The sequence below is a fragment of the Schistocerca piceifrons genome, chromosome X (genome assembly GCF_021461385.2).
Source record: "Schistocerca piceifrons isolate TAMUIC-IGC-003096 chromosome X, iqSchPice1.1, whole genome shotgun sequence".
Lineage (NCBI taxonomy): Eukaryota > Metazoa > Arthropoda > Insecta > Orthoptera > Acrididae > Schistocerca > Schistocerca piceifrons.
The window spans coordinates 433010397-433036756 of NC_060149.1; the positions used below are offsets into that span (position 1 = coordinate 433010397).

At 41.1% G+C, this 26360-nt stretch overlaps 1 protein-coding gene across 1 annotated transcript in view; it reads right to left on the reverse strand.

Moving 5' to 3' along the window:
* LOC124721639 (transforming growth factor-beta receptor-associated protein 1-like) overlaps nt 1–26360 on the reverse strand; it is a 162915-nt gene that overhangs the window by 56291 nt on the left and 80264 nt on the right. The window contains exon 9 of the mRNA XM_047246702.1: nt 12768–13033. Coding sequence (XP_047102658.1) covers nt 12768–13033 — 266 coding nt within the window. The remainder of the gene's footprint in view (nt 1–12767; nt 13034–26360) is intronic.

The following is a 26360-nucleotide window of genomic DNA, read 5'->3' on the forward strand; positions in this document are numbered from 1 at the left end:
CCAAGATCAGATGACGGTAACTCTGTTTTAGCAAAACCAGTCATTGTAAATAAAGGTTTTGCAAATACAATCTTCACTCACAAGTTGTCTTCCTTCAAGTTAAATATAACAAACACAACATAACCTCACTCTTGCACATAAAGAAGCAAAGTATGCAGCCATAAAAACATTTAATCAACTCACTAGTTAATTATAGGTACTGGAATATAATGAAAGTTTTAAAAACAAATTCAAATCATTTCTGCTTGACACCTCCTTCTATCCCATATATTAATTTATGAGTAGATAGTACACAAGGGGTGGATAAAGATATGGACAGATCAAATACACAACACATTACCATGCCTTATATAATCCAAGAAAACTGTTGGCAATGAAAACAGCTTCCTGTTGTCTCAGAATGGATACACACACATTCTGTATTTCTTATACCATTCTACCAGCAAAATTGTGGCAAGTTCAGGTAACAATGATGGACGCAGATAGTGACTGTGCAACCTTCCTGCCTAAGTAGACCACAAAAGCTCAATGTTATTGATATCTGGTGACTGTGGTGTCTTTGTGCTGACATAACCAGTCTTGGATCATGACAGTAGTGTGAGCAGGGGCCCACTCGTCTTGGAACACATATTGTATCGTGGGATGAACCTGATCACGCAAAATGGTCAAATAATCCTTGGCAGTAATGTGACCTTGCAGGATAACCATGGAGCCCAAGGAATGCTATAATATGACTGCCAAAGTCATCACTAAACACAAACCACGTTTCACTCTTGGCAGCAAGCAGCCTGCACTGCACGCTTGGGGCAACCTACCCCAGACATAAACTCAGCCAGAAATTGGAAACAGTGTGAAACAAGACTCATCCAAACAAATGACTTTTATCCAGTGCTCCATAGTCCAGGTGTTATGGCTTCCGTATGTTTTCCTGAAATGGGCACTTCCATAGCTGATGTGTCATTTTGGAATTCCAGCTCACCTTGCAATTCCTAACTTATGGAGATTTTCTGTCACTATCCTCTTCAACAATTGTCCATCACAGTCAAGCAACACACACTTATGTCTGCATTGTGACTTGGCAGATTATGTTGTTCTGCTTTCTCTGTATGCAGTATAAACCTTTAACATGACGCTTCTTGAAATGCCAAACACATCGGCTATCTTGGTTATGAAAGCACCCACAATATGAGCAGCAACAATTTGTCCACATTCTAATTCACTTAGCTCCAATACAATCCACTCACAACTACATACAACACTATTCTGACCATGACTAATACATTCCACAGGTGCATTTCATGGTCAAATACAACAGCACAATATGCAGGCTTGAATAACATTTCATTTATGTTCAGGCACGCATTTCTCACAGCGTTTCCATATTTTTGTCTAATCTCTATACATGTGGTTGGGTTGTGTGTCTCAAATTTTGAAAGCGAGAAATCTAGTTCTGTAAATGGCCAGCATGTAGCCATGCTTTCACAGAGAAAACATATTTTATTTATGAACCTATTGATACATTCTGTGTAATGATGATTTGTCATGAATATGATTCACAGAACATGAAAAAACTAAAACTAACTTTCAAGGTGTCTGGGTTTATGTTACTGCATGCAATGTACTTAAGAACTGAAGTTATTAATTGGAAATGATATAATCACAGTAGTTTTCTGTTTTGCCTCTTATTTGTGTATACCTATCACTCATGACTGTGTGTGATTTTGAAAACTAATTTTTTTCACCTAATGGGCTTTCAAAAGAACCACGTAAACATTCCTGGATCTCAATCTCTACATATTCAGATTAACTTTTCAAATACAAAAAAGGAAGATGAAAAGAAGTTCTAAAGATAGGATCCCATCCTTCACCTGCATGAGTGGGCCCATGATTAGTTACAATCAACATGAGATTTCCACATGACTTGTATTCATGATATTGTACAGTCAAATCAACTTGGTAATTGCTCTACAGCCAAAACCGACCAATACTAGAACAAATAAACACTATTATTGACAAAATATTTAGTCCAAGTAGAAGTAATGTAGCATTTGAAATAATTTCTACTTACTGTGGAATCAAACCTTAAAAAAGCTAACTGATCTCCACGAACTTCAGCATATTAAGAAACAATAGATTCACTGCTAATTATCATAAAAAGGTCTGGCATTCGGCTCCGTGGTAGGAAATGGACCTAGGAGGCTGTCAGATGGCATAGTATTGCAGCAGCACTGTGCTCGCACAGTGAGCATACCACACATCTCACCACATGTATAAACCAGCCAACAGTGTTTCTCGCAGCCGGTATAAATACAACTGTCCAGCTAATGGTCAATCATTTCCATACTCATGTCTCATATTGTCATTACTATTATCACTGTATTACAGATTATTTGATAACAACCTTGCCTGGCTCTCTCTCTCTCTCTCTCTCTCTCTCTCTCTCTCTCTCTCCACCCCACCCCCCCTCTGGTCACGATTTGGATTGTTTCTCTTTTCTTTTTTTTTTTTTTCCTGGCCTGTTGGCATTGTTGTGGTGAAGGTTTTCCCTTTACATCTTGTTCTTATATAGGTTGCTTTGATCTTGTCCTTGTCTGTGTCCCATCCACCATCAGTCAGCCGTGGTTAGGTTGGCTATTGCTTTGTGTCATGTTCTCTTCCAAAGGTGACCCATCCTCATTGCGGCTTCACTTATTTCTCTCCTGGGTTCCAACATATGTGCTGACATCCAGCTACTGACAGATACAGCAAAGCGATATTCTTGTCTGTATATTTTCTTCTGCGACACATCACGGTAGTCACCACAAAAACCAAAACTTGAATTAACTGTAAAAACTTAACATGAAGAGCGAGTCAGTAAGCAAGAGTTCTTTCACCAATCATGTAAACACATCAGCAGCCTCCAAAATTAATCAGACACAAATGAGTTAACACTTTGATGACTGTGAAAAATTTAAGAACTCTGGTAAACGGGTGGCAAGCCTGAGGACCTGCAAGGAGTGGGGAAGAAGGAGCTAGTGGAGTAACACCATGTTAAAAAAACTTTGATCAACTGACCCGCATGATAATACCTTATAAGGGCCCCTAGCCAGGAACAAGGTGAAGATCCCAATGGCAGCTTTGGTGGGAAAGAAGTACTTTAGAAAGGCCGCTGGGGTTAATAAAGAGACAAGCTGATGCATTTTAGATTCTGTGGTTTGTTCTCCAGAGGCTAAGGGAAGAATACCGTGATTAAAAATCACCCCCGTCCTGTGGCAGAAGTTGGACAACCTGCTTTGCAAAAAAATCTGTTGTGAAACTTCAACAAAGGAAAGCCTGACAGATTAAGGAAGATGGACTAAGCATGGAAAGGACTGACAGCAATGGACAAATGACTTGGGGAAGAAAAAAAAGGCACACAAAGTGTAAGTCAGATTTATATATGGGAACCTGTAATGTGAGATCTACATGTCATCCAGGAACCTTGAGAGAGTTGCTTGATTGAACAATGAAACTGACTCAGAGCATCACAGTGCTGCAAGAAGTAAGGTGGACTGGAAGGTTGAATCTAGAAAAGAAAGAAACTAACATTTTACAGCTGCAGTGAGAGAAAGCATGAGTCTGGCACATGGTTCATGGTCCAACAACAACTAAAACATTTGGTAATCAGTTTTACGTATATAGACCAAAGCAGGGAGTGAAAATTTGTACCAAGTCCATGAGGCAAACACTGATCTGCTTATTAAGCAGGTGTATTAGCCTCCAAGCCATCTTTGGCACAGCGGTTCCCACAACTGCACAGATTACTCTGACACACCTCCCTCCTCGATCCACATTCTCAGTGCCACACCAGTCTACTTTAAATTCCCCTTACACACGAACAGAACACTGCCGAGGCTCTCCATGTTCTGGAATAGTATCTCCGCATCAAATGTAAATGGTGGATCCAGCCTGAAACCCAGATGCTGTTAGTTACATAAATGAAATGTTACAGTTTCAGAGACTTTACTGGTCACATACAGATATGATTTTACGAATATAGACTTAAGAAGTGAGAAAAAATTTGTACCGAGGCCAGGAATCAAACTCAGGTCTCCTGCTTACTAGGGGCAAGGTGGCAGTGACTGGGTTGGCAGTAAGAATTAGGATCGAGGAGCAAGGCATGCCAGGGTAATCCATGCAGTTGTGTGAACTGCTGTGCCAAGGTGGCTTAGTTGCCACCTGCCTAGTAAGCAGAAGACCCAGGCTCGATTACCGGCCTTAGTACAAATTTTCACTCACCACATTAATCTACATACATAAAATCATATCTGTGTGAGAACAGAAAAGTCTCTGAAGACTTTATTGGTCTCACACATATATGATTTTATGTATGTAGACTGAAGTGGTAAGTGAAAATTTAATTACAATTAACATCCATGCATCAAACAGAAGAATCCAAAGAAGAAGAGAAAGAACTTTTGGAAAGTTCATACAATGGCTGTCCACAATACACCATTAAAATAACAGTTTTTGACCTAAATGCTCAACTGGGGAAAGAACAGCTCTCCAAACCAAAAAATGGACTTCACTTCATAAGCACGGTGGCAGGCCCAACACCGTTCCCACATCAAGACATACATAAAGGAACATGGAAAACATCACATCAAACTGATCACGTGCTGCAAGACGCAAGGTAAAAATCAGATTTGTCAAATGTGAGGAGCCGTAGAGACCCAAATATAGATTCAGATCATTTTTTGGTACAGGCTCGAGTGGGGGGGGGGGGGGGGGCTACAATCTCCGATGCAGTGCAAGGAACATTAGCCAGTATGCCTCAATATATCAGCTTTTGAATCAGCTGAAATTAGAGAAGAGTACCACAAGAGGATAACACAGATACTCAAAAATGTTGGAGAATGCAGTAAAATCAAATACCAATGGAGAATAATTAAAGACACATACAAGGTATCAGCAAATGAAATGCTAGGAAGTGAAGCAAGGTACACAAGACCCTCACAGTTCAATGCCAAATGCAGAATAGTAATGGAAGAAACAAACAAGGCATACAAAAGGGCACCAATCACAGTGTATGAAGGATGTGGAAGATTACAAAGAAAATTGGAGGACTGGAAAGAAGACTCCCCAGAGAAGAAATATAGTTTCTGAGGAATAAGGATGAGGCAACGGAGTTTTACAGAGAAGTAAATGTAGTATAGAAACCTTTTGGTTGTAAAACAAGCCTGATAAAAGATGAAAATTTTTAAGTGAGTGGAAAGTAATATGTGAAATATGGTTCAAATGGCTCTGAGCACTATGGGACTCAACTGCTGTTGTCATCAGTCCTCTAGAACTTAGAACTACTTAAACCTAACTAACCTAAGGACATCACACACACCCATGCCCGAGGCAGGATTCGAATCTGCGACCGTAGCAGCAGCGCGGCTCCGGACTGGAGCGCCTAGAACCGCACGGCCACCGCGGCCGGCGTGAAAGATGGTTCCAACACTTTGACAAACTACTCATTCCAGAATACTAGCATCAAGAAGCCCAACAGGGGTACATGGAGAAAAAGATGCTTATGGCATAGATCCACCAAACCTATGAGGAATAAGAACTGCCATGAAGAAACTGAAAAACAACATGAGAGCAGGAACAGACTGCATCACAGCAGGACACCAAGGAGGTAGCAAATTAGAATGGCTCTTCTTAAAGATGGCTACTTCAGTATGGGAAGAGGAGAAAATGCCTCAGCAATGGAAAGAAGGAATAATATGTCCCATGTATAAGAAAGAAGATCAGTTAGAATGCGTAACTGTTGGGGGATCACATTACTTAACTTGGAGTATGAAGACTTCTTCTCCAATATAGTATTTGACTATTTCCTCCTACAATTCAAAGAGAGATAGAGACGTATCAGTGTGGATTTCTCCATTGAAAGTCAACTGTATATCATATCTATACTCTAAAGTAAATCCTAGAGAAGATGATCAAATTCAGGATTGGCACAGATCAGCTCTTTATAGACATTAAAGCTACATATGATAATATAGATAGAGAGCAATTATATCATGCCCTGGCTGAATTGGGAATCCCCAGCAAAACAGTGAGGCTAGTGAGACTGACAATGAGCGAGGCACAAAGTAGCATAAGAACTGGAAGAATGTTGTCTCAGATACACTGAACATCGAAAACAGGGTACAGCAAGGTGACGCACTGGCCTGTTTCCTTTTTAATGCTGCCCTGGAGAAGATGGTGAGAGATGCAAACATTTTGAGCTGAGGGATAATCTCCCATAAATCAGAGCAAATGCTCACTTACACAGGTGATATAGATACAATGGGAAGAACCCAAAAGGTAATATAAGAGACTTTTATTGCCCTTGAATGGACTAGTAGGAACACTGGATTAAACATCAACCAGCAGAACACAATATACATGGGTGCCAGAGAGGTACACAAGGGGAACATATCAGTCTCAATAACAGTGGAAAACTACACATTTGAGTTAGTTGAGCAGTTCAAGTATCTGTGTTCAACAGTCACCTATTCATATGACACTGCCTACAAAATCAAACAGAGACTAATATTTTACACTAACAAGATTCTTATCATCAAGGCTCCTGACCTGTACTTCCAAGTTACTCACCTACAAAACTCTTATAAGACCAGTGCTTCCATATACCTCCGTAACTTGGACCCAACTGCAAACGACATCAAAATACTGCACACGTTCGAAAGAGAGATTCTTCAAAGCATCAATGGCCCAATTTGTGAAAAAGAAATATGGATGAAAAGATACACTCATGAGTTGTACATCATTTACAAATGCCCACATACCAGAAGAATAGTGAAATCATCCATAATGAGGTGGGCTGGGCATATAGCCCAGATCGGTGATGCTGAAGTACCCAGAAAGGTATTACAAGAAAATCCAGGAGGACAGAGATAGTCTGGTCAGCCAAGGATCAAATTCAAGGATGGAGTCAGTGAGGATCTCTGGAAAATGGGTTACAGAAATTGCAGAGCTCTTACAATGGGCTGACATAAATGGTGGGAAACTGTTTAAGAAGCCAAATCTTACAAGAAGCTGTAAAGCCACAAAAGATTAAGATGGAGGAGGAGGAGGAGGAGGAGAAAAGTTTAATAACTTGATATGTTTGCTACTTCTCTTAATTCCCCAAACAGAATTCGATACTGATGTGATAAAAACATGTGTGACATATAAATGATGGAACTGCCTTCTCAAACACCTTGTACACCCTTTCCACATATAACAAATCTCTCTTCATTTTTGTCCTCTAAATTCACAATGGAATTTAAACTGTAAAGCTGTTCCAGTAGTTTTCTATCTACCTGATAGATGTGTTTAAACTTAAACTTTGTGTCAAATTACATAAAACAGTTGCAAAATTCTCTTTCAGTTTCATGCAAATATCCTCCAGGATTTTTTTAATGGGAGTTTCTAACATCAGAGTTAACCTCACTTTTCTTAAGCAAGTCACTCTTCAATAGTATATACTTTGTGTTTAAAGGAAACTTTCTATTATTTTAAGTTCCATATCTGGCGATGTAACTGACACAAAAACCCTTCTGAACAAGCACCGCACTTACAATCGCACATAGATATAAATATTTCCTCATATCTGTGGTCATTGTGGAATACTTGTCCCATCACATAGTCAACTTTGATTGTCCTTGTCTCCACATGTCAACTAAAATTCAGTTAATCAGACTTCAATAGTTCAGTGCTAAGAACAATGTTTTGACAAGAAACTGGAAACATTCATACCCATTTACCATCATACTCAGCTCCCTACATAAAATGTGTTCTCACTAATGTGCACAGACTCCATTTTCTCCTTGGTCTCTCTTTGGTAATTATTGTACCTCCTATTCACAGACACTATACACTAAGGTGACAAAAGTCACAGGATAGCGATATGCACAATACAGGTGGTGGTAGAAGTGCATACAAAAAGTATAAGAGGGCAGAGGATTGGCGGATCTGTCATTTGTACTCAGGTGATCCAAGTGAAAAGGTTTCCAATATAATTATGGCTGCACAGTGGGAATTAACAGACTCTGAATGCAGAAAGGTAGTTCGAGCTAGATGCATGGGACATTTCACTTCAGAAATTATCTGGGAATTCAATATTCCAACATTCACAGTGTCAAAAGTGTGCCGAGAATATCAAATTTCAGGCATTATCCCTCACCATGGACAACGCAGTGGCCAGCAGCCTTCACTTAATGACCAAGAGTAGCAGTGTTTGTGTACAGTTGCCAGTGCGAACAGACAAGCAATGGTGCATGAAAAAACTATAGAAATCAATGTCGGACATATCACGAACATATTCGTCAGGACAGTGCACCGAAATTTGGCATTACTGGGCTGTGGCAGTAGATGACTGACATGAGTTTCTTTGCTAACAGCACAACATTGACTGCTGCATCTCTCCTGGGCTCATGACTGTATCAGTTGGACCCTAGATGACTTGCAAACTGTGGCATGGTCATATGAGTTCCGATTTCAGTTGGTAAGAGCTGATGATAGAGTTCGAGTGTGGCACAGATCCCACAATGTCATGGACCCAAGTTGTCAACAAGGCACTGTACAAGCAGTTGATGGCTCCATAATGGTGTGTGTGTGTGTGTGTGTGTGTGTGTGTGTGTGTGTGTGTGTGTGTGTGTGTGTGTGTAGGGGTGGGGGGGGATGTTTACATGATATGGACTGAGTCCTCTGATCCAAATGAACCAATCGACCAATCGTTGACTGGTAATAGTTATGTTCAGCAACTTGGAGACCATTTGCAATTATTCATAGACATCATGTTTCTGATCAATGGTGTCATGTCACTGGGCCACAATTGTTCCCAACTGGTTTGAGGAACATTCTGGACAATTTGAGTCAATGATTTGTTCACCCTGATCACCCAACATGAATCCCATCAAAAATTGATGGGGCATAATTGAGGGCTCAGTTCATGCACGATATTCCTGCAGTGGCAACACTTTCGCAGTTATGACTGGCTATAGATGCAGCATGACAATATTTCTGCAGGGGACTTCCAACTATTTGTTGAGTCTATGCCACATTGAGTTGCTGCACTACACTGGGCAAAAGGAGTTCCAACATGATCTAGGTGTAACCCATGGCTTTTGTCACCTCAGTGACAGACTATGTTGCTAAATTTTCTTTTCATAGCAAATTAACACCAACAATTTTTTCACATAATCTGCAGCAACTGATGTCATCTACACCAGAAGACATATCTCAGGCTCTAGCAACAGCTGAATCTTACTGTATGTTTCAGTTTACATCACTCTACATTTCACAATGAAACAAATAATGACAATTAGGGTTTAATATCACACTTATAAGTGGAAATTGCTCCATGATGCAGACCATCTAGCTACACCAGCCAAAAAAATTTAACATACTGTGTTTTCTTCTGAATTAGTTGGTGTTCCCTCAATGCAGACATTCATCCAAGTACAAGGAATATCTTAGGCAGACTGTAATGGTCATAACCATCTTTCAAATATTAAAAATACATGAACTGCCTAGCTACAAACAAAATCTCCTGTATTATTTCAATGTGTCCTTGATTAGACCACAGTAAGCACAGTGAACCAACTTCAGAAATCTTTAAGTATTCAGTGATCTCTTCTGTTATGAATTCAACTGTCTCCTATATTGTGTAAATTCAGCATTTGTCAGGATATCTCCAGTGAAGTTTGAGGAACATCATGTCACATACAGTAGATCATTTATTGTTAAGGAACACATTCTTTTAACCCACTTTTTATATATCAAGCATATGATATGTCAAGTAAGGAACTGAAATTAAGCGTCAGCAACTTAACACAAATTATATTTTATTACACACATGTTCAAATAGCCAGCCCTGATCCTCATTACACACCTGATCCCTTTGCAGCAATGACAGTCTAACTCTGTTGGGCATGGTAGGATTCTGTTTCACTTCTTGAAATGCACAGCTGATTCAGACAATGAGTTCAGCTACATTGTCAATTGTATTAATGTACACCATAATCTCGAAATGCAACTCTCCTCCCCCCCCCCCCCCCCCCCCCCCAAAGAAAGAAATCATGGGACATTACATCAAGTGAATATTCTAACCATATTCTCACTCAATCTCTCCAGTTTCCCAAAGTCCACAATCGCCTATATTCACACGTTAATACTGAAATATGCTGGCACTCCACTATGTTGTAACCCGAGGTTGTATGCTTTCTCATTTTATATCCTAGCAATTTACATTTCCGACACCAACTGCACTTGTTATAACAAGTATCATCCATTCAATCAAACTTAGACAGTCTTGTGAAAATATCAGTGTCATCAGACAAAGATGCTGCATTTGTTGCGTCATAGTATACATTAATACAACAAATTTGCTTCCTGAATAAGCAGCAGCTCAACATATGTACAACCGATTCACACACAACAATGTGCTTGGCAATTTGCACTGATCATCCAACATTTATGACTACCTACCTAATAGTTGTCCACCTTTGGCACAGATAACAACAGTGACGCTTCATGGCATGGAAGCAATGAGGCCTTAATAGGTCTCTGAAGGTCTGCACACACACACAAGTCATCTAATTCCAGTAAATTCTGGGGAAAGGGGGGGGGGGGGGGGCGATGAGCTCTGATGCCGATTTCAATCACATAGCAGATGTGTTCTATTGGGTTCAGATCTGGAGAGTTGGGGGGCTAGCACATCAACTGGAACTTACCACTGTGTTACTCGAACCACTCCGTCACATTCCTGGCCTTGTGACATGGTGCATTATCTTGTTGAACCATGCCACTGCTATCAGGGAACATAATTGTCATGAAGGGATGTACATGGTCTGCAACCAATGTACAAAACTCCTTGGCCATCATGATGCCCTGCACGACCTTCACTGTACCCATGAATGCCCATGTGAATGTTCGAATGTTCCCCCGAGCATAATGGAGCCACCAACAACTTGTCTCCATACCACAGTATAGGTGCCAAGGAGCTGTTCCCCTTGAAGATGCCGGATTCGCACCCTCCCATCAGCATGATGAAGAAGGTTTCTGGAGTCATCAGACCACACAACACTCTGCCACTGCGCCAATGCCCAGTGCTGATGGTCATGTGTCCATTTGAGTCATAGTTGCCGATGTTGTGGTGTTAACATTGGCACATGCACGGGTCATCAGCTGCAGAGGCCCATCGTTAGGAGTGTTCAGTGCACTGTGTGTTCAGACACACCTATACTCTACCCAGCATTGAAGTCTAATTTTAGTTCCACCACAGTTCACCACCTGTCCTGTTTTACCAGTATGCCCACCCTACAATATCCAAAATCTGTAATGAGATGTGGCTGCCCAATCCCATGACATCTGCACATTGTTTCACCTTGGTTTCATCACATTTTAAAGACACTCATCACAGCTCTCCTCGAACACCCGACAAGTTGAGCAGTTTCCAAAATGCTCATGCCAGGCCTTGGGGCCATCACAATCTGCCATCAGTCAAACTCAGATAGATCACGTGCCTTCCCCATTCTACACACAAACAGTAAACTCACTGACACTACATGCACCATGCATGTCTCACTAGCAGTCATTCTTCACCAGGTGACACTGATGTCACTTTGATGGGTTTATACTGATAGTAGGTCGGCAGATATAATGTTCTAGCTGATCAGTGTACCTTCTTCAACCATAGTTGTGTCAACCTGTGTCACCATGGAAACCAAGCTGCTAGTACAAAATTACTGTCAATCACCATGGCACTACTACTCTGATGGCACTTGTTGCCGGGAATACCCTTTGATTAGACCATGCAAAAATCCTGCATATAAGCCAGCCAACAACCAGTCTAAGACAATTGTAACGTGATCACTGACGTGTGCACCTTGTGTGCTATTGGTTTCGTTTATGGCGTTTATCTTTTGGACTCTGTTCATTATCGGCAGAACTCTGATACTGTGTGAACTGGATTTTGACTGAAACAGTTACCTACAATACTTTGCACTGCTCTGAGGAGCATTCAGTAATCTCTGTGACTTTTATGTGTAATTTGCCTTTAAAAACCCACCCTTCTCATAAAACCGTCAGAGACTTTTTGTCCTTCTCCTGGTCTGTTGTCTTGTGTCTGCAGTTTCTCTGTCGCATTTCATTTGCCTACCACAGTGACTCTCCTGCCTGGCACTTCCCTGCATTCCTCCATGTCTTCCAGAACTCCAACATGCACACCGATATCTGGCTACCACCCCACCTCCTCCTACTTAGTCCTCCCTAACCACTTTATTACACACTCGATCCCGATTGCATCATTTTAATGTCCCTTATCCATCTCCTACTCCTAGGTAACCACTCAACTTGTCTCATTATGTCATTCAATGTGTTAAAGTGTGTATGTCAGTCATTACCACCCATAATTAAAACAAAATATTCTTAAAACTTGGAAAAGTATGCACTATTCAGTTTTTCCTACTTCACATTATTGTTGAATGATTGACTTTCTTTTCTCCCATTGTGATCAGCTGAAAAATTATACCTGAAAAGAATACAGGTCATTAATCCTGCTAGTGAAACTTGGATATTTTACTATGAATAGTTCTTTTATACAGAGAAGCTTAACAAATATTATTTTGTATTATTTTGAACTGTCATAGGAGCTCGAAAAATATAGATCATTCAAAGTGACACCATGTTTCATCTGCCTTGCAACTGAATTACAGAAGTACTGCACTTAATCAAAGACAAAAAAATAAAATTCAATGCTGAAAATCAAATCTTACTTTGCTAAACACTCCACAAAAAACTGAAGTCCTGGGAAACTGCTGTCCTGGTATTCCCCACAAATAATTTTAAGCCATACTGAGAGAGCTTTTTCATGATCCTGAGAGTGACGGTACAGTAGAGCAAGTGCATGGTAACATTTATGACGCTCTAGCCAACTGCTGCAGTCTTTCACATCACAAGTAATTTCTCCCGCAACAATAAAGGCTTCAAGTTCTGCAGCATTTAATTCTGAATACAGTTTTAACAGAGCTGTGTCAACCTCCTGAAAAAGTAATTATTATTAGCAAAATGTTCTTCTAATTACTAAGAATAACAACTGAAAAACAATCTTAGATTTATTATTTGTGTAGTTATGTACTAGTTGTCTCAAAAAAACTTCCTATTTATTTACTTTGAATCACTGATCTTTATCATTTAGTAGTTCTCATGGATGCTGCAGGTTATGACAAATTGTTAAAGTCACTATAATATTGCTTAAATTACGTGAAACCTTATACTCTTATTTATGAACTTCACAGTGAAATGCAATACTCAATTCTACACACTGTTTTGAGACAATGTTCATTCACTTTATTGACAATTGGCCATTTCCATGCAGCAATTCATTGTACCCAAACAATGTACCCTAAACCCATACATACTGAACACATTGGTCTTCCTGATCTAGTGTAATTAGTGCAATGAAGGAAGAAACTGTCTGGAATCCATTCTGCCATTGATTTGAAGCAATTTGGGGAAACCAGGGAATACCAAAATCTGGATGGCTGTATGCAGATTTAAATCCTGGTCCTCTTGAATATGAATTCAGTGCCCTAAATAACACACTACCTTGTTTAGTCAGGTTACTGATTATGCAACTGTTACTATTTACAAGAAAAAATTATTTGATGTTTCAAACTTTGAGTATGATTTGAGAATGAGAAAGAATGAAAAGCAGCTTGTGCCTAACTAAGTCAGGCAGCCCCTACTTATGAGCCTGTTGATTTCATTGTCATGGTCATGCTCAATATGTATTTAACTGCAGAAAAGGATTTCTAAGCTGTTACTACTGTCAAGTTATGTCCTGCAGCAGCATACAGACAGACAGGAAAAGTGTGTCATGCATCATGGATGCTAGGTTTCAGAACTAGAAGTCCCCCCCTCCCTCCCCCCAACCCGACAAAAAAAGAGGAAAAATGAGGAATGAAGAATTAGGACATAGGTCAAGAAAGATACTGATTTTCTTACTTAATCCCTGATTATACATCTACATAATGCACAAGCCACCACTGAATGCATGGACAAAGGCCATTTTGCAGAAGTATCACAAGCCACTTTTCTGCTACATTTGCAAATGGTTTTCAGCAAGAATAATTACTATGAGGCTTGCCAGGGAAGTAAAGTTACAAGAATTTTTTGAAGTACAAAAAATGAATTTATTTTAATAAAATTTACACGCACTGTAGTATAGGTCTTGCATTATTTTTCCACATAATCACCGTTTACCTCAATACATGTTGTCATCCGTGTGACTTGTTTTTTCATTCCTGTGTCATAGACACCTCCCGACACCTTTTTCAGCCAGTTCTTCACTTCAATTTTCACCTTTTTGTTACTGGAAAACTGTTTTCCATGAAGGCGTTCCTTCAATTTAGTGAACAGATGATGGTCACTAGGTGAAAGATTGGGGCTGTGAGAGGGGTTGTTTAAAGCATCACAACCAAATGAAATCAACAACTCTTGTTTTGCATGAGCAGTGTGCGGGTGTGCATTGTCAAGAAGGAGACAGACTCCCATTGTTAGCATTCCACTACATTTGTTTTGTATGGATCTGCAATGTTTCTTCATGGTCTGTCAATACCTTGCAGCATTTATTGTTTCAACATCAACAAACAGAACCCCTTTTCTGTCCCAAAACACTGAAATCATCGTTTTCCTCACTGTTTGCAGAGTTTTGAATTTTTTGTTGTCACTGCATTGATTGTCATTTGCTCTCTGGAGTATGGTGGTAAGTCCAAGTTTCATTTCCTGTCACTATAGAGTTGAGAAAAGTCTCACCTTCAGTCTCAAAACGGTTGACAAATTCATGAGCAGCACTGAATCTGTTCATTTTGTGTGCTTTGGTGAACATCTTGGGCACCCACCACGCACACAACTTGGGATAATTTAGTCAATCAGTTACGATTTCATCAACAACAGTTTATGAAATGTTTGGACAAACTGCATGCAGGTCATCAGTTGCCGAACAGTGGTGACAGAGAAGAAGTTCTTCAATTTTCTGCACCACATCAGCAGTCAAGACAAACAGCCTTCCATTTCCGTCTCCCTCATGAATTTCTGTCTTTCCAAAATTGAAATTCCATACTCATCACATGCTGCTTTGACATTAAGTCCTCTCTATAAACTGAAACAAATTCCAGATGAAAAACATCGGCATTCATGCCCTTAGCATTTAGGTAGCGAATTACAGCACGTGCTTTGCTCTTGGTGGGAACCAGAATGAGGATGCTCATTTATATCAGTCACAACAACACTAATTGATGAGCTACTGATTACTGGGAATACTTGCTCCTTCCACTGGCTTCAGCTACACAACAGTGGTACCAACTTGCCCCACAAACATTCCATAACAAAGCTACATGCCTTGTAGCCTTAGTTTCTGAATAACCTTTGTATTATAGCTCTCAGAAAGTCATAATATTTCTAAATATGCCATCATTATTATATGATATGTGAGTAGAAAGTTACAATACATTACTCATCTCCTCTCAGAATGGGGATTCACAGAATTCATCACCTTTGTTTTGGAGTCTTCCACTAGAGTCAAGCAAATTTGTAATACTTTCACACTGAACAAATCTTCGATCAGTTCCACAGATTTTTTCTGAGGTGACCCACCACTGTTTCTGTCTTTCAATTTGATATGAATCCCAACCAGAGCAACAATCATCATCAATGGAGCAGACAAACATTTTGTAAATGATATCCTTCACAGACAAGTTATAGTTTCTAATAATACAAAAACTCTGCATGGATCATCAGTAACTACACTTTATAGTTGTTCAATCTGTAATTGCGTTTAGCCTCTAAACATTTGACTGCTCTGAAGAATCACATATCAGCAATGGTGCATTCAAGTAATAGAGCCAAAACACAGAACCTATTTGTACTGTGTCTAGAGCTGCTTGCATTGAGGGTAAGCTGCTAAGTTCTGATCATACACAAGACTTCCTTGGTTAGAAACAAAGTTCTCATTATGCCAACTCTCTGTATTAAACAGATCACCGCCATATGGTCTCAGTAGCAGTAATGTTGCTGGCTTTGTCGTTTATCTACATACATAAATGTACTTCTACATTTATACTCTGCAACTCACTACGGACTGTATGGCAAAGGATATTTCCCATTGTACCACATGTTATGGCTTCTTATTATTCCAGATGTCACAGAGCAAGAATGATTGATTGAATACCTCTGTGTGAGTTGTAATTAGTATAATTTTATCATCGCAACCTCTATGGTACTGGTATGTACAAGTCTGAAGAATATCCACATTTTCCTCGCTGAAATGGGGTACATCCTTCCATATACATTTTACAGAACATGCAGACTTCTCTTCTAATTCTGTTCTTATTTGAACTTTAGAGATCACTGTTACTTCAACCAACTCATGATCACTGGTACCTGGCTCCATGTTAACATCCTCCATAGGTCCAAGTCTCATTGATTACAAACCTAATGTATTTCTATCATGGGTAGTGGTCCAAAATATTTGATCTGTGCAATTTTAACAGAAATCTTTGATAGCTGTTTTGCAGGAAGTTATGTTCTGCCCATTACAATGAGTTTGTAATTTTCGCTATGTTACTGTTACTGAACTGAGGGTTTATCTGAAGTTCTCAGTTACTTCTGTAGATTAGAATGGAGGCCAGTTTATTGACTGAACCAAAACCTTTATCCTGTCCTTGAAAGCTGTTCTTGTACGAACAATTTCACAAGCTGATTCAATTTCTCTCACAATTTATTTTAAGATGCTGACCTACTGCTGTGAAGACACCACCTCCCCTCTCACTGAGCCTGCCCGTTCAGGAAAAATCTGGCTTCATCCCAAAGATTTCACTATATCAATTCCCAGTTCTCACGAACTATTGTTAGCAAGTACTATGTCAGACCTATAGCTTTTCAACAGTGCTTCAAACTAGCAATTTTCTGAGAATGTTTCTGCAGTTGATCACTTTTGTCTCAATATTCTCTACTTTTGGGACCATTACTTGAAATTGGATATGAGAATTTTAGAGCTGTCTGACACAATAATAACCCTCTCTTGATAGAGACCTTGTCGAAACCACCCTTGTGTAGATTCCATAAGCAATCAGCTACATTGGTAGCTTCCCCTGGTGTGAAATGCACCCCTGAGCAATTTAGTGGGACTTTAAATCTTTCTATCCTATGATTCAAGTCGAGGAAATCACAAACCATAAGTCATCACAGAACTGCCTGAGTCTCTGGCTGAGGTTTAGCACTTGGGTAAAACCAGATGTTTATAGCCAATTCTATATGTGATCCTACTCATTATGAGTTTCAGTGCTACATCGTAACAACTACCACCAATTACTGGCCCTCTGTAAACTACTTTGACCTGGCACAATATGATGTAGGCTGTCAAACAGAATAAGTACATTATATTCTCCATTTCAATCAGTGCTTGGTAAAGGTGATGAGTATAGTGTCCTGATGTCTTCCCCTTCTTACCCACCCCTCTACCACCATCCCCTGCCCTAGTACCCTGCTTCTGCTATGCAAAGTGCCAAGGCCTGCCACTAACATATCTCTTACAATCAGAAAGATGCACAGTTTGCAGGCCAAGTTTTTTTCCTTTTTTCCTGCAGAAAAATCCATATCTATGGGATTGGACAGTATTTGAGGTATTGTTGGTATTTCATGTACTTTTCTGAGTTAAGTGTTATCATAACCATCTGCAGCAAGTTTCAGTTGCTTGACACTGGTCAAAGAAGCTTTCAGCTACACACAAATTCCTGCCTACCCCATGCCTGGAAACTGGAATTACAATAGGGTATTTCTAATTCGATCTATAAGCTTACATCCCCAAGTTATACTAAATGATTGAACTCACATAGGAATAATGGCAAGAAATATCAGACTAACAAATTAAAATACAAGCAATACGTTTAGTTTGTACATAACAAAATGAAATGCGGAATTTTCATGTTAATTTCTCTAACAATGCAACAAGTTTAGTGACACAGAACACACTAATGAGATCTAAAATAGACATTATAACCTAAATTAAAAACTTTGAAAAATGATAAACATGCTTCTAGGTTGTCTCACTCTCCTGAGACAGCTAAGAGTGACTGTGAAAATCAACAGTCCTATTGCACTTCCTTTATACATACCAAATGGCACTTTTTTTATGAAGGTATCTCCACTGAGCGAGACATATTGGATCCTATCTACCAGCAAGTTCTAAATCCAGTGACTTAGGCATATGTTTTGTTTACTACACAGCAATTGGAACTGTATAATGGCCTTCTACTGGTTGTGTCTGAGGCTTTGTTTCACAACCACAAAATGTATTCCGCAACAATAAAACAAATTCAGATTCATATTGGTCTGTATTTTTGAGCATCCATTCTATGATACTACACAAAAACATAAACATCATCTGCTCCTTCCTAATTACACTGGATGCTTTGTTGCTGCTAGAACTTTTGGCAAACTGTTTCTAGAAAAGACCAGTTATGTTATATTAAATATCATACAATGAAACTGGTATTCTATTAGATTCAGTGTCCTTGCCACTATCGAGTGGCCAAGACCAATCATTTACCCCTCTCTCTCTCTCATTTTCATGTCGATGCTATGATCAAAGAGCATGGGCTCCAGTATTACATTATTAAATGATACCTTTCCAGAAGACATAATTCAAAATTTCAACCCTCTTCCATCTCTGTGATTATAAAGGGTGATTCAGGAGGAATATCTCAATTTGTGTGGTGATTCTACATGTGAAAATAAAACAAAAAAGTCCTATGAACATGTGTCTGATTTTCGCTGTTATGCAACTGGAGCAGGTTGAAGACTACACACAACCATGAATGATTATGAAAACAAGTGTAACTATTACTTACTGAAATGCAGTGTAGGTGCTGTGGTTGACAGAATAATGGCAGGATAGATGACTGAGTCATCCTAAAAGAGGTGTTCTAAAAGTCCCCCCCGCCCCCGCAATCTCAAATGTACTTATCAACACGTTGGCGGGTAGTATACGTACACCCCCTTTAACCAGCCCCAAAAACAGTCTAATGGGATTTAGTTGGGTGATCTGGCAGTCTGGTTAATGAGTCTGCAGCGGCCAATCCAGCACTGAGGAAATGTGTTATTCAGTTACTGGGATACTTGTCTGGTACAGTGAATCAGTGATCCATTATGCTGCAGTTACATTTGCCTTCATTGCTCTAATGTCACGTCTTCCAAAAGTGCAGGTAGGCCGTCTAGCACGAAACGTAGATATGCTGCAGCTGTCACTCAATTTGGCAGGAACACAGGCCCTATCACCAGGTCATCAATCATACCACACCAATGATTACTTAGGACCTAACTTGGAATCTTGTTTCTCTGGAGTCGTGGATTCTCCATCAACTATGTATGAGAACTTCTGGTGTTTATGATACCAATGCATGTAAATGTAGCTTCATCTGTAAATAAAATGTATTGCACAACGTTTCTGTGTACAGCCAACCATTTGCAAAATTGTTGTTTGCATACTGAGTCACCTGTAGGCAGATGTTGCACAAGCTGTACATGGAATCGGCACAAGTCCCTAGAATGTAGAATATTGAGCTGATGGTTAATGCAGCATTTACTGGTGGTGGGACTCCATTGCACCATTGCAATAATGTCTTCTTTTTCCTCAACTGACTGGAGAGCCTCACATTCTGATGTTATGTGTACACAGGGTAGTGTTCTGAATTTACAGTTCCATAATGATAAAAAATCTGACACATGTTCATAGAACTTTTTTTTCCACATGTAGAACCACCTCACAAATTATGTGACATTCCTTCTGAATCACCCTGTATAGTCAACAGCTGAACAAATATGTAATATCACCCTGTTAGCTGATTTTATGTATGACCAAACTTCCTGTTTCTTCCAATACTCTGAGGGTGTGTGTGTGTGTGTGTGTGTGTGTGTGTGTGTGTGTGTGTGTGTGTGTGTGTGTGTGTGTGGAGGGTGGGGGGTGCACGCACCACTGTTGAGCAAGTAGCTTTTCCCCCAGTTTTATAATTGGGGGAAAAAAAATCTGCTTTTACAGTTGCTGAAATTTATATGAAACTGCCCACAAGGAATATTAATACATCAGCTTATGCTGTTGTCAACAACAGTTCTGTAAGAATGATGCTTTTTTACTTTCAGATAGTCAACAGCAAACACTTTTTATTTGTGCTTGAAAACTACACCTTTTACAGAAACAAATCCCTGAAGTAGTTCTTACTGATACTGTGGTTCAAACTACCCCTCTCGAAATTACAAAATACATCTACTTGTCACTATGACCATAAAGTGAGATAGAGCTGGATTTGTATTTCTGCATCTACATACATACTCTGCATGTCACCATATGGTGCCTGATGGAGGGTACCCTGTATTACAACTAGTCATTTCCTTTCCAGTTCCACTTGCAGATAGAATGAGAGAAAAACAATTTTCCATATGCTTCCAAATGAGCCATAATTTCTCTTACCTTCTCTTCATAGTCCTTACACAAAATGTATGTTGGTGGCAGTAGTACTGTTTTGCAACCAGTTTCAAATGACAGTTCTCTAAATTTTCTCAATAGTGTTCCTCGAAATGAACATTGCCTTCCATCCAGGGACTCCCACTTGAGTTCCCAAAGCAGCTCCATAACCCTTGTGTGTTGTTCGAAGCTACCAGTAACACATCTAGCAGCCCACCTCTGAACTGATTTTATGTCTTTCTTAATCAGACCTGGTGAAGATCCCAAAAAGTCGAGCAGCACTGAACAATAGGTTGCACTAGCCTTCTATATACAGACGAACCACACTTTCCTAAAATTCTCCCAATACACGAAACCCAACCATTCGCCTGTCCCATCACAATCCTCACATACTCCTTCCATTTCATATCACTTTGCAACATTATGCACAGATATTTAAACAAAGTGACTCTGTTAAGCAGGACACTACTAATGCTGTATCTGAACATTGCAGGTTGGTCTTTCCTACTCATCTGCATTAACTCACATTTTTCTACATTTAGAATCAGCTGCCATTCGTCACACCAACTAGAAATTTTGTCCAAGTTATCTGGTATCATCATACAGTCACTTATCTTCGACACCTTTCCGTACACCTCATCATCATTAGCAAACAACAGCAGATTGCTACCCACCTTGTCCACCAGATCATTTATGTACACAGAAAATAATAATAGTCCTATCACACTTCCCTGGGCACTTGACAATACTCTTGACTCTGATGAACACTCACCATCGAGAACAACATACTGGGTTCCACTATTTAAGATGTCTTTGTGCCTATCACTCATCTGGTAATCTATTCCGTATGCTTGTACCCTCATTAACAGCCTGCAGGGGGGTACTGTGTCAAATGCTTTTCAGAAAAGGTAGAAATATGAAATCTGCCTGTTGTCATTCTGATGTACCTTCACTCATGATGCACACGATTTTAGAGGTCCTGCGTCCATACAGTTTGTAGGCCCACTTATGACGCAAACTGGTGAGCCGCCAAAGAGACAGTATTATTTATGTGATCGCAAATGAGTGCTTGGCCTATTCTGTAACCTGTGTTACTGTTGTCCATTCAATGTGTTCAGTGCTATGCAGGTGTACTTCATTGTATTTTACGTTGGCTCTATAACATAATATGTTCGATAAATTGCATTTGTTCTTGCTATAACAAACTTGACGACAAGTGAGGGTTACGTTTTCTCTGTGTGTTAAGAGTCAGTGCTAGGCCACCCGACAAATATCTCGACAGAAGAAATACTCTGCCGTATCATTACCCAGCAGCAAGTTTTCGCAGAACAGCAGTACGCTCTCACCACCATTCTCAATCAAGTGGCATCTGCGTGTTAGCGGCAAGTTACTCTTCCATCATTGCAACTGCTGCCCTTTCTGGCATGTGATGAATCAGTTGAAGATTGGGACTCCTATAAGACATAGTTACACCAACATTTCCATGTTTTTTGCATAGACATTGCAAGCCTGTGTAAGGCTTTCTTTCTTTCCTGACTTTCACCGTGTATTTGTAAGTTGTGCCAACTTGTGCCTTTGCAAGAACCTGCCAGCTTATCATCTGACGAAATCTGCAAGCTCCTCTCAACCTATTACTGTGACAGAACCCATGTCACTGCAATGTGTGTAGAATTTTAGAATTGTCAGAAAAATCCAAACCAATCTTACAAAGCCTTGGCAGCAGAATTACACAGATTGAACTGTCATCTTAATCTATCACAAGTACCCATCACAAATCCTACATTGATCACATGGTGCGTGATGATATTATTCATCTGGTCCCAGATAGAGGAGTCCACAAAAAACCACTTCAATGTGAGAATCCAACACTTACGGATGTGCTGAATATAGCAGTCCTTTGAAGTATCAAGAGCCGCAGGTGATCAGATTACTGTGTGGCAGGAGGTATCGGAAATTGCTCAGTCAATCCCTTTTAGGCCTGATGCAAGTGTTCAGGATGAAGGGGAAGCCATTGCAGCAGTATAACTTTAGACTCAGCGTCGTATGGAGCAGTGTCGGTTATGACCACAGCAGCAACAGGCCACGTCACAACAGCAGCTGCATGCCCCCCTTCTCTCTTGCCCATACTGCTTTGTCCAGCATGAGCATGCTGTGTGCCCTAAGCATTGGGCTGCCTGCAACAAATGTTGAAAGAAAGGGCACATTGCATCGGTGTGTAACTCTTCAAATGTGGTGGACACAGTGGTACCGATGGACACAAACTGTATCTCTACAATGACTGTCTTGCCAAACAAATTGATTACTGACTTGTGTGTGTTTAATAAACCACAACAAATATAAGCGGACACACGAGCTGCAGTGACTTTAGCAAATGTGCAAACATACGTGGACTTGGGCTCCCCTACCCTCACACAGATTTCACGGAAGTTGGTTAGCTACAATAAACAGCAAATTCCAATCCTAGGTCAGTTCCCCACTCCTGTATCTTACAAATCTGTTGTTTGCCCTCTCACCTTCCTTGTTGTGGATCATTTCCGTACTGCAGACCTGTTTAGGTTAGATGCATTTAATGCTTTCAGTTTCTCCAGTGCCAATGAGGTAAATTTAGTTTCAGATCAAGTTCCACATCAGCAACTGGAATCCCTCTGCTCTGAGTTTTCAGCACTGTTTTCCCCTGCGCTCAGATGTACTACTGGTTTTCAGGCAAACATTAATGGAGGGCTCTGTGAATGGCTAGAAGCTCTGCTGTGAACACACTGCATGATCCTGACAATAAACTGTGTTCTAAGCCAGTAGGATACGTGAAAGTGTATCCTGTCTTATCTATCATCTTAGAACTATCAGTGTAGTAGATGGTGGCACCCTGGAACTCTTCAAGGACAGAATGTACAAGACGCTGGAAGACCATGGCGGTGACAGAGACCTTACGATCCTGGGGAGGGCGGCAGGGGGGGGGGGGGGGGGGTTGGAAAATACATGGGATGCATTCCAATGAGTGGAGATGGAGATCCTGACAGAGGGAAGTGAGATGCATTGCAACCAACAATGCCACCCATGGGCGGTTATCAGGAGGGAGGCACCAATAGCAAGGTGCTCCCCACAATGGTGAACAGGTTCAAGTATTTTCAGAGTGGAAGGAGCCACTGAACCATAAACCTGACTACCATATCTAGTCTCGACAAGACCAGAGCACAGTAAAGATGGAGAAGAGTGGTATGGTCTGCACCCCAAGATGTGTGGGCCAGGAGGTGGAGAGCATTAAGCTTCCACACGCCTGTAGTCTTCAGGTGGCGAATATGGGGCAACCATGTCAGCTTTTTATTAAAAATAAGGCCCAAGAAACGAGACTGTTCTACAACATCTATGAGTTGTTGTTGTGGTCTTCAGTCCTGAGACTGGTTTGATGCAGCTCTCCATGCAACATCTATGAGCTGGTCACCTAAATAAAGTTCTGAATCAGGACATATTGTGAGTCAACGACAAAATGCATAACCCGCACTTTGCAGGGAGAAAACTGACTGGAAGCCATGGGAGATGGTCCATACAGAGGTCCATCAGATGGCACCTTGGGTCCAAAGCTAGGCAGATGCTACTGAGTGGGAGCTGCACCAGAAGCAAAAATCATTGACGTACAATGACAGGGTAAACACAGGCCAACAGGGGTTACAAGCCCATTGATGGTTATGAGAAAGAGTAACACTTAACAAAGAACCCTGCGGGATACCGTTCTCCTGAATCTGAGGGGTGCTGAGTGAAGTGTCAACTTGAACACGGAAAGGACGTTTGGATAAAAACTTGCAGATAAAAGTTGGAAGGGGCCCCTGTAAGCCTGCATCATGACACCAAGCCGTGTCTTATAAAGAAGACTGCAACAAGGTACCGGAGGTAAGTAAAATCCTGTCAGATTGCTGTTTCCAATTTGTGTAAATAGTCACCTGAAGGTCATCCTTCCTGGCAACCACACTGACTGAGGCAAAAGGCTCCGCCATTCAAGTACCTAACATAATTGGACGCTAATGATCCTCTCGGGCAGTTTACAAAGTACGTTCGTAAGGCCAATTAGGTAGTAGATGTCAAGAGACATTGGGTTCTTCCTGGGCTTAAGGACGGGGATAACTATACTGTCTCACCATTGTAATGGCAAAACAACCGGGAGCCAAATGTGGTTGAAGTCGTTGAGTAGATGTAGCCTCTGCGTAACGTCCAAGTGTTGGATCATCTGGCTGTGGATGGAATTTGAGCCTGAGGCTGTGTCTCATGAAGAGCTAAGATCCTGCAAGAATTCCCATTCAGTGGAGGGTTTATTATAGGGCTCAACATGATGCAGGATGAAACAGAGGGGGTCTGTTCAACTCCGCATTTATGCCGGAGAAAGGTAGTGGAATAGGAAGAGGATGCTGATGCAGTTGCAAAGTGCATTGCAAGGTGTTCTGCAAGGAACAATGAATCTATACACAGACAACCTTGGAGGATAAGACCCTGGACAGTTGACGGTCATTGGCAGCCCAGAAGGCTACAGAGCTTGGACCAAACATGCAAGGAAGAGGCATAAATCCCCTGGGAGGGGGGTGGGGGGTGGGGTGGACATAGCGCTCCCAGTGTTACTTTTCACTCTGCCTCAGCATCTCAGCATGGAAATGCTTAAAAGCAAGGAAGTTGGTCTGTGAAGGGTGTCATTTAAACTGCTGCAGTGCCCATAGGCGGTCCTGGATAGAAATCGCTACTACGTCTTCAGTCCATCACGGTACTGGTCAATGACAAGGGGGCCTGTGGATAAGGCGACAGCAGTGCCAGCAGTATGAAGAATAGTGGCAGATATGCCCTGCACAACCGCATCAATGCAATTCGAGAGAGAGGTGTTGAAGTGCAAAGTACACGCATATAAAGGCCGATTGGCCCTGCAGAATGCCCACCGTGGGGGCCTGTCTCCCTGACAGCAGCAGGGTAACAACAGAATCACTGGAAAGTGGTACTGTCTCAAAGATCATCATGGGGCAATGAATGTAGGGAAGCCACAAGAGCATGGGAGGAGATCGTACGATAGATAGATAGCAGTAAAGGTGCCAGGAGCGGCACTGTAGTGGATAGGGGAACCATCATTGAGGAGACACAAATCGGAGTTTGTAATAAGTTGTTCAGTAAGGAGACCACTACCTATTGAAATGGCACTCCCTCACATGAGATGGTGTGCACTAAAGTCCCAGAGGAGGAGAAATAAGAGTGGGAGTTGCTATATTAAGATAGACAGTTCAACATAAGAAAGTGGCCTACCTGGAGTGAGGCAGACACTGCAAATGGTGATTGACACAGTACTCTTGAAGAACTACACAGAACACAAGGTAGGAGGAAACATGACACTGTATTTCCGGTGGGTGACAATAGTATCCATCTCAATTCCACTGGATTATCGTGTGGCGAGAGTCCAGGTTACACATACAGAAGCCGAGAGCAGATCATGTCACTCGCTCAGTGGTCATCACTGACAAGGGGGGAGGGGGGGGGGGGTGGACAGCCATAAATAATATGTCGGACTCAGGTTGCGAGGAGAGAGATGGCACCTCCAGGGGCACTGGGGAGGCTTTGTCCTGAAACCCAAAACAGTGCGCAACCGTGGGGCACACCGATGGTGCATCTCGTAGCCAAGTGGTGATAGGAGTCTTCTGGCCTGAGAGACGCTGGGGAGAAGGGTCCCAGGAGGGAGCCCAATCACTGGCAGGTGCCAAACACGGAGGGCACTTCTTTGGCCAGGGAGGGGGAGTGGCTCCTAGTCAGGAGGAAATAGGAACTGCAGAGGACGGGAAGGAGAAAAGGGGATGAGGCCGGTGTAAGGAAAAGTTAGGGGAGGGGA